The 9,097-nt window shown below is 51.6% G+C and overlaps 1 protein-coding gene across 4 annotated transcripts in view; it reads right to left on the reverse strand.

Moving 5' to 3' along the window:
• TMEM206 (transmembrane protein 206) overlaps nucleotides 1-5,797 on the reverse strand; it is a 31,623-nt gene extending 25,826 nt beyond the window's left edge. The window contains exons 1-2 of one of the 4 annotated variants that reach the window (XM_010853028.1): nucleotides 5,297-5,794; nucleotides 4,298-4,394 (exon numbers count right to left, since the gene is read on the reverse strand). In XM_010853028.1, coding sequence (XP_010851330.1) covers nucleotides 4,298-4,394; nucleotides 5,297-5,308 — 109 coding nt within the window. In that variant the 5' untranslated portion in view covers nucleotides 5,309-5,794. The other 3 variants (XM_010853027.1, XM_010853030.1, XM_010853029.1) reach the window with 3 other exon arrangements.
• Between the last annotated feature and the right edge of the window lie 3,300 nt (nucleotides 5,798-9,097).

Below are 9,097 nucleotides of genomic sequence, written 5' to 3' on the forward strand. Positions count from 1 at the left end.
CAGACTGTTGTTCCATGTCCAGTTCTAACTGTTGCTTCTTGACCTGCATACAGATTTCTCAGGAGGCAGGTAATGTGGTCTGGTATTCCCATTTCCTTAAGAATTTTCCACAGTTGGCTTGCTTCAACTTAATCCAGCCCCACACCCTGCCACACTCACCTTCCTTAAATGCCCGCTTCATTCCTTACTGTTCTGTTCTAATTACTTTAAATACTGCTGCTCCCTAGAGAAAGCCCAAACCGCCAATGCTGAAACCCCAGCCCCAGTCTGACCCAGCCAGGCTTTCCTACCTCACCTCCCTCTGCTTCTCTCATCAAGCCTGTCCAACCACTGTGCTTCCTACTGATTCTGAAATGTCCTATTTTCATTTCCACCGCTATGTGCTTGCACATGCCACCCCTCCTCCCCGCCAGCCCTTCTTTTCCACCCATACATCACCCTCGGATTAATCCCACTTCCTTCAGCAACTAGCCCTTGCTCATTCATTCCTGAAGCCCCTGTCTCTAGCATTTCTTTGGCCTTCATTCACTCATTCATTCAAGTTGGCTTAGATACGATGCTTTCCTGCTCTAAATCCCCACCTCCCTCTCCCAGAGCACCTAGAGAGGGCCAGGCTACTAAGCACTGGAATTACAGTGAGAGTAGAGGGGACAAGCCTTCGTGCCTCCCAGAACTCCGGGGCAGGCCCAAGGGGCTGACGCAACTGAAGAATTACAGTCAGTAAATGCGCCCTCTCAGCTGTGCTACATGCTACAAAAGAAAAGTAATGAACGCTAGGAAAGCAGGCGACAGGGAGAAACGGACCCCTTTCGGTTGTTCAGGGCAGGCTCTGTAGAAGGAGGGTTATGTTCTTCTCGGGGTAACCTGCCTTCTCTCTCCACATGAGCTTCTCTCTCCATGAGCTCTTGGAAGCAGGCCATGTCTCACTCCCCTTCTTTGTGGTTTTGGCATTTGGCGCAAAGATGAAGGAGTCCGTGAGTGACTCTGGCGGATGTCAGGCAGGCGTTTGGGACAAGAAAGCCCCTCATCCAGGAACAACTGAGCCAGAGTCAGAATACATTCAGAGAGACAGGCCTGGGTTCATCGGGAGCCCTGCCATTCATTCAGCCGGAGCACGGTACTCCTCTGTGCCCCTGGTTTGTCTATCAACTGGGACTAAACATCTCCCCCAGAAAGTGGCTAGGAGGATTATAAAGTAGTGATAGAGTCTGTAGAGAAAGCCCCACCCAGGGCTGGTACAGGAAAGCACCTAGCCAGCATGGCTGTCGTCATCAGTACCATTAGTTTTATTACCGTGAGGGGACTCAGAGGCACGCCACGAGCTCGGAAAGTTGTACCCCACATCGTCAAAGTCACTACTGAGACCTGCTGAAGGGACTTCTGAGCACCGGACTGTCTACAGTCTAAACAGGACACATATCCAGCAGAGTTCCCCAAAATCAGGGAAGGCTCTTGCTGGCCAACAAACTACCCAAAATCCGTTCTGCCTGGTGGCTGGCTTCCTGCTCTGACTCATCTCAGGCTTTGAGGCCCCAGGAATCTGAGGCAGAAAGAGAGGCTGCTAAGGTTGAAGGTCATCATGGCCATGTCTTCATTTGCCTGGCATTTATCTCTGAAAGGAAGCACAACAGGAAACTTCGTCTTTCCAAGCCTGGCCTCCATCCTCTTCCTGCTGCCTCCATCCATCCTCTTCTGCCTCGGGGCAAGAGGGCCGTTCGGGGTGCAACAGGCAAAATAATGACCCACCACAGGTGTCCACGTCCTCAAGCTTGGAGCCTATAAGTATGTCAATTACAGGGCAAAGGTGGGATTATAGTTGCTGATTATCTGATCTTAAAACGGGGAAATGGGACTCTCCATTCAGGGGCTGAGTCCACCTGCCAATGCAAGGGAAATGGGTTCAATCCCTGGTCCAGGAAGAACCCGCATGCCTTGGAGCAACTGAGCCTGTGCGCCACAACTACTGAAGCCCATGTGCTCTGGGGCCCGCGAGGCACCAACTACGAAAGCTCATGCACCTAGAGCCTGTGCTGAAAAACAGGAGAAGCCACCGCAGAGAAGCCTAAGCCTGTCAGTGCAACAAAGAGTAGCCCCTACTGCCACAATGAGACCAAGTCCACATGCAGCAACAAACACCCAGCACAACCCAAATACACAGATGACCGATTCAAAACAGACAACAACAGGGAAATGATTCTGGATTACCTGGATGGGCCCAGTATAATCACAAGGGCTCTTTAAACATGGAAGGAGGAGGCAGAAGTCAGTGTCAGAACGAGCAGATCTGAGAAAGACCTGAAGGTGGAAGAAGGGACATGAGCTGAGAAAGGCAGGCAGCCTTGAGACGCTGGAAAAGGCACTAAAATAGATTCTTCGCTGGAGCCTCCAGAAAGGAATTGAGGCCTGCTGACACTTTAACTTTAGCCCAGGGAGACTCATTTTGGACTTCTGACCTCCAGGACTGTCAGATAATAAACCTGAGCTGTTTTACGTCACTAAGTTTGTGGTAATTTGTTACATAAAAGTTAGAAACGAATACACAAGGCTTTCAAAACCTTCTCCCTAGGACCTCAGGGCATTGTCTCCCTCGGAGGCAATGTCCAGAGTCAGAGTCGGCGCAGTCCTGCCACAACCTTTGGCACATTGGAATTTAATAGAAGGATGCGTAAGTTATTTTTTTTTTAAATCACAGGTGCAGTAGAAAGCATCTGGGGTCAGACAGAGCCTGATGCAGTCAGTCTGCAGGCCAGCTTCAAGATTCTCCCACAATGCACTTAATCTCCCTGAGCCTTAGGGCCTCAAGTGGAATCAAGAGGATGACCGCCTCACAGGGCTGTCATGAGAATTAGATGGGCCGTGGGGATGACAGAGCCTGGCCCAGGGGAAGCAGTCAGTAAATGTTAGCCGCCCTTCCTGCCTCCTTCCTTCTACAAAGTCTTCTCTAAGGATTAGGCACAGTCACAGAATTTCCGATCCCATCCCCACCCCTCCAAATATGGGAGTCTAGAAGAGCAGAACCCCACCTCCCTCAATCCACCCAAGAAGCTGGAGTCAGGCAGGACTCCACTCACTCACTCACTCAGGCATTCATTTGACAAATCCTTATTGCACGGCCAGGGCTGAGTGGGGAAGCAAAAGGGACTGGTCTCTACCTTGGTGGGGTTTATAGTCTAGTAGACTACACAGACATTAACCCAACAGTCAGGCCAACTCTTATACCATTCCATCAGCGACAGTTGCAAGCCAGAGACGCGAGGCTACCAGTGACAGTGGACATGATCCAGCCAGGCAGTCAGACAAGGCTTTGCAGGAAAAAAAGAGTGAGCTGACAGCTGAAAGATGATTATGCATTAACTAACTGACAGACAGAAGAAAACTCCAGGCAGAGGAATAAAACAACAGAAAAGCCTGGAGCGAGGCCTGAAGAAAAACGCCAGCAGGGTCAAGGGGCAGTGAAAACGGGGAAGCGGGGAAGGAAGGAAAAAAGAATGACTCTCGGGTCCAACTGGGTGGTGATGGCATTGTCCCTGGAAACAGGAAACACTGGGAGAGGGTCAAGCTGGCAGTGGGGAAAACATGAGGTCAATTTTGGACATGTGGAGTTCGGGGGAACTTTAGGACATCCAGGCAGAGCCATCATCTGGGAATCAGGGTACACAGCATATGTAAAAAGGTACCTCTGGGCCAGAGATAAAACCACAGCAGACACGTGTGTGCAAACAATGACTGAAGCAGGGGAGGGGGCCTGGGCGAGGCCACCCACCAGAGACTGAGAGAAGGGGGCCTCTGACAAACAGTTAACACCCAAGAGCGGGAGGGTGACTACAAAAGAGGCTGCAAGGAGTGGTCTGAGAAGTACAGTGTCACGTTATGGAAGCTAAGGGAGCAGAGTGTAGGCAGGAGGAAGAGGTGGTGGAGGTACCAGACGTTGTCACTGCCAGGCCCTGCAGGATGCCACCTTACTGATGGGACCAGCTAGCTGGGCAACAAAACTGGAGAGGCCTCTTGTCGGAGATGTGAGCTTACCAGATAATCTCCCAGAGGGCCCTGGGAAGTGACCCAGGTATCAGAGGCTCAACTGCCGACAGCTTCCCAGGGAAAAAGAAACAGAAAAGCAGAGATGCAAAGTCCCTGCCGTTGCATCCAATATGTATGGCCGCAAAATGACGGTGACACTGGAGATCCAACACCGGGCAGGACTACCCCTCTGACACAGGTGTCCGGCTGGACTGGGGCCTGCAGCCACAGCAATGGCTCAGCACCGGTCACGTCCACCCCCAGTGCTGAATCCACTCACCTGGTAAGATCCCTGGACCATGGACCTTGACCGTCTCCTTGTCCCGCTCGTCCGCCTGCTCTGAGTTCTCAACCACCTGATCCAACTCCTCACTCAGCTAAAGGGAGGAACAAAGAGCACAAAGAAGTCAGCTACATCAGCTTTGCCTTTCTAGACTAAAATAAGAAAGCAGAGGCTGCTTCTCAATTATCACCAAAAAAAAAAAAAATCATACATCGCAGGGTATGTGCATGCATGCACGTGAAGTCGCTTCAGTCCTGTCTGACTCTTTGCAACCCCATGGACGAGCTCCTCTGTCCATGGGATTTTCCAGGCAAGAATGCTGCAGTAGGTTGCCAGGCCCTCCGCTAGGGGACCTTCCCAGCCCAGGGATTGAACTGTGTCTCTTTACGTCTCCTGAATACCCAGGAATAGAACCGTGTCTCTTTAGGTCTCCTGAACGGGGCAGGTGGGTTCTTTACCACTAATGCCACCGGGGAAGTCCATGATGCAGGGTATGTTATACCAGCTCTACAGATGAACACAACCAAGTTCAGGAATTTCAAATAACTTCTTATATGTTAGTCTTCCAGGCCTACCATAACAAAGCACCACAAACTAGCTGGCTGAAAACAACAGGAATTTATGCCCTCATAGTTATGGAGGCTAGCAAGCTGAAGTCAAGGTGACGGCAGGGCTGGTTCCTTCTGAAGGCTGTGACGGAGAACTTCTTCCATGCCTCTCTTCTAGCTCCAGGTAATGCCAGCAATTCCTCGTGCTCCTTGGCTTTTAGACGCACCCACTCTCCAAACTGTCTCCATCTTTATATGGAGTCTGTGTCTCCACACAGTCATCCTTCTAATAAGAACACCAAGCAGGCTGAGTTGGGGCCTTTCTCCAGTACAACCTCGTCTTAACTAAGTACATCTGCAATAACCCTCTTTCCAAATAAGGTCATTCTCTGAAGTGCTGGGGGTGAGGACGTCAATGTATCTCTTCAGGGAACACAATTCAACTCACAAGACTTTCCATGGCCACAGAGACAGGAGCCAAATCCAAGTTAGTCTAGTTCCAAAACCCACGCTCTTAATCACTTTCCGGAAGAGGAGGAAATGCAAGCTTAGCGTCTGCTGAGGCACAGGATGGAACAGTGAAGTCGGTGTCAGAGCTAAAGTTCACCAACTCAGGCTGCAAATACAGAACAATGTAGGGAGGGCAGGCCACCCCAGAGACAGGTGTTAATTAGCAGCCTAATGCAGGCAACCTCCACCTCACTTCCTTAGTGTTCTCACCTGTCAAATGGGGACAATGATACAGTGATAACCGACAAGGTTCCACAGTATTAAGGAGAAGAGCAAGAAACAGCAAGACCAGAGTGTCTCACTCCAGGTAGCAGCCAGCAATCCCCTGGACTGGAAGGGTGGGGGCAGGGATAGATTGTCGCAGTATTTTCTTAGGTTCCCAGTGTCAACACTTAAGGTCTCAAGATTTTTTCTTTTTTTTTTAAATATTTTTCTCATTTTTTCAAAAATAATTTTACTTCTTTATTTCTGGCTGTGCTGGGACTTCACTGCTGCTCAGGCTTTTTCTGTAGTTGAAACAAGTGGGGGCTACTCTCTAGTGGCGCATGGGCTTCTCATCGCAGTGGCTTTTCTTGTTCCAGATCACAGGCTCCAGGCGCACTGGCTCAGCAGTTGCAGCGCGCGGGCTTAGCTACTCCATGGCATGCGGGATCCTCCCAGACCAAGGATGGAACCTGTGTCTCCTGCGTTGGCACGTGGATTCTTAACTTCTGGACCACCAGGGAAGTCCCTCAAGACATTTTCATTAAAAATTCATCTCTAGGAGACTTGAGCTAAAATACAGCTCTTACGTACCTAATACTCTTCCATCTCCTCCTCCATGCCTGCCCTTTTAGAATCAGGGAAAACTTCTAATTTAAAGCCTTCCAAGCCCAAAAGAAAAGGAAAACCAGTAAGTGAAAGAGGGCTAGAAGCTTAAAGAAGATACCACGAGACCCAGGCCCCCAGTGGGAACACAGACCAAGAGAGCCCCAGGGCTCTCGCTGGCCAAAGGAAAAGGGAGGTACAAGTCCTGGAAAGGCCCAGCACTCTCAGATCCAAGCTTCACAAAGGTTCAGCCTATAACCCTAGCAGGCTCCTAACCCAGCTCCCCTCCTGACTACCTGAAGCCATAATAAACCCACCTTCTTGCCTGGCCCTGGCCAAGTTCTCTAGCATGACCCCTGCAAGAAAGAGTCAGGAGGCCTCCTTCTTCTGAAGGTGAGAGACAGGACCTCCAAAACGGGCCACTGAGGAAGCCAAGGGGAGGGGTCCTTCCAGTGTCTCCCACCATGGGGAACCAGAAACTGAATCCACCCTTGGCCTTGACCCTGCAAGCAGGATAACTGCCTATGTTTTAGCAAACGTGTCAGGAGCCCTGCTTGAGAAGAGGACGGTGGAGTTTACATGCGGATGATGAGAGACAGGGTCCTGTAAACCAAGACCCCAGTGCTTCCCAGAAGCAGGAGCTGCCCACATCCTGTTAATAAAAACTAGCATTCACTGAGGGGCCACTACTGCCAGGCACTAAGCTAAGCACCCTACATAGCAACTCAGCTAATCCTCACAGCCCCATGAGATAAGGACTACCATTACCTTCATTTTACAAATGAACTGGAGGCTCAGAGAAGTGACTTGACAAAAGTCACACAAATGGCAGGAGGCAAGGCAAGGAAAGGAACTCAGACTTTTTGCCTTCAAAGTCCTAGTATTTGGGGATTCCCTGGTGGCTCAGTGGGTGGTGCCAATGCACGGGTACAACCCCTGGTTGGAGAAGATTCCACATGCCAAGGAACAACTAAGCCCGTGCACAACTGCTGAGCCTGTGCTCTAGAGCCCAGGAGCCGCAACCACTGAGCCTACACGGCCTAGAGCCTATGCTCGGCAATGAGAGGCCCCCACAATGAGAAGCCTGTGTACTGCAATGAACAGCAGCCCCCACTCACCGCGACTAGAGAAAGCCTGCACAGCAACGACCCGGCAGAAAAGAAATCAAAAAAAAGTTAAAGTCGTGGTATTTATCCATTATGCTCTATTCCCTATAAACCTGAAAACTTGCAGAGTCAGGAAAAGACACAACTTATTCCCCAGGATTCCTCCACTGCCGTGGGTACAGAATCTAGGGGCCACAAAATCCCAAGCACTGGTTAAAATCCAACAGGCTCCTTTGGGATAAAGGAAATGGTAGGAGAAACACAGAAATTTGTCCCCAAAGTCAGATTCTAGCTCGGATCCTGCATTAAAAAATGGCAAACCTCGGGTAAATATATCATCTCTTTTCAACTTGACTTCCCTTTCTACTATAGGGCGAAGCCATCTGCTTTACAGACTCCACACAGTATCATTTACAAAGGGTGAAATGTACATGAGTATTGATCAGTATTGCTCAAGGCAGCAGCCGCTCAAATGAGAGACTGACAGAAACTTCAGACTAGCCTGGAAAGTCAGACCGCATGGAGCACGTGAGATTTGAGATCCCTCCTTGTAAAATAAGGGAATTTTAACCAAAGGACTTGAAGAAGCAGTGTGAGCACAAGCATAGCAGGGGCACATTTTGAAATGGTGTTTCCAGTGTGGTCAGAATCTAGGTGGGTGAGGAGATGATGACAGGATTCGGCTGCAGGGCTGTCAGAGCTTGCTAGGAAGTCTGGACTGTTCTGCGCAGACCAGGGGCAGCATCAGGTGTATGTACAAAGGGATGCTCTGGAATCAGGGTAGTGAAGTGAAAGTCACTCAGTCGTGTCCGACTCTTTGTGACCCCACGGACCATACAGTCCATGGAATTCTCCAGGCCAGAATACTGGAGTGAGTAGTCGTTCCCTCCCCCAGGGCATCTTCCCAACCCAGGGATCGAACCCAGGTCTCCCACATTGCAGGCAGATTCTTTACCAGCTGAGCCACAAGGGAAGCCCAGGATCAAGGTAGGACCCTGAACAAATGTGTACAGCATGGGAGACACCAAACAGGGAGAGGTGATCAGGGCAGAATTAGGGACTCAAACCTGAGGATGTAAGCTGTCTGAACTTGCCAAGAGATGGGGGCACGGTGAGGGGCACAGGGGAGGCGAGAGCACAGGAGATGACCAGGGTTTGGGACCCTCGAGGAGGAACAGGAAAGCTGGAGTCAGGAGGAGAAGCTGGTCTGGGGAAAGAGCTGGAACCGCTCGTCGGTAGCTCAGGACAGGCAAGAAAAGAGACAAAGAACTGGAAAGTGAGAGTTACAGTCGTGGGAGGAGGTGAAACGGGGGAGAGAAACGGAGCGGAGCGAGAAGCAGCTCTGTGGGAGAAAGCACACTTTCAAAGCTTGCTAGCCATCCAGACGGGCTGTGATAATCGCTACCGCTAGCAGCTGAGGGGCCACGAGGCCCTGGGCGTGGAGGTGGGCTGCCGCCCAGCGCGCCTCTACTCCAGCCGGGGAGAAAGAAGGGCGCGGGTGCTTCCACTTGTTGCAAAAAACCCCACGGTCCTCGAGACGACCCGGGGTGCTGCCCGGCGGGCCGCGCTGCAGCCCGGGTCCGGACGAGGCTTTTAATCAGTCACGGGCTGGTTACGGGTCGCGGCTCCGGAGCCCCGGGGCTCCATCCTTCGGCCCAGCCACGGCCGCGTCCGGAGGAGGCTCCGCGCCCCGCTTCCTTCCTGCTCCGCCGCAGCTCGGCACGCGGGGGGACCCCTCCCCCGACCGCTCCTCGGCGGCGCGCGCTGCCCACCCGGACGCCCCCTACCCCGGGCACCCCAGAAAACGCCCGGACCCCCGAGACCCG

Source organism: Bison bison, unplaced genomic scaffold (assembly GCF_000754665.1).
Source record: "Bison bison bison isolate TAMUID 2011002044 unplaced genomic scaffold, Bison_UMD1.0 scf7180017864322, whole genome shotgun sequence".
Classification (NCBI taxonomy): domain Eukaryota; kingdom Metazoa; phylum Chordata; class Mammalia; order Artiodactyla; family Bovidae; genus Bison; species Bison bison.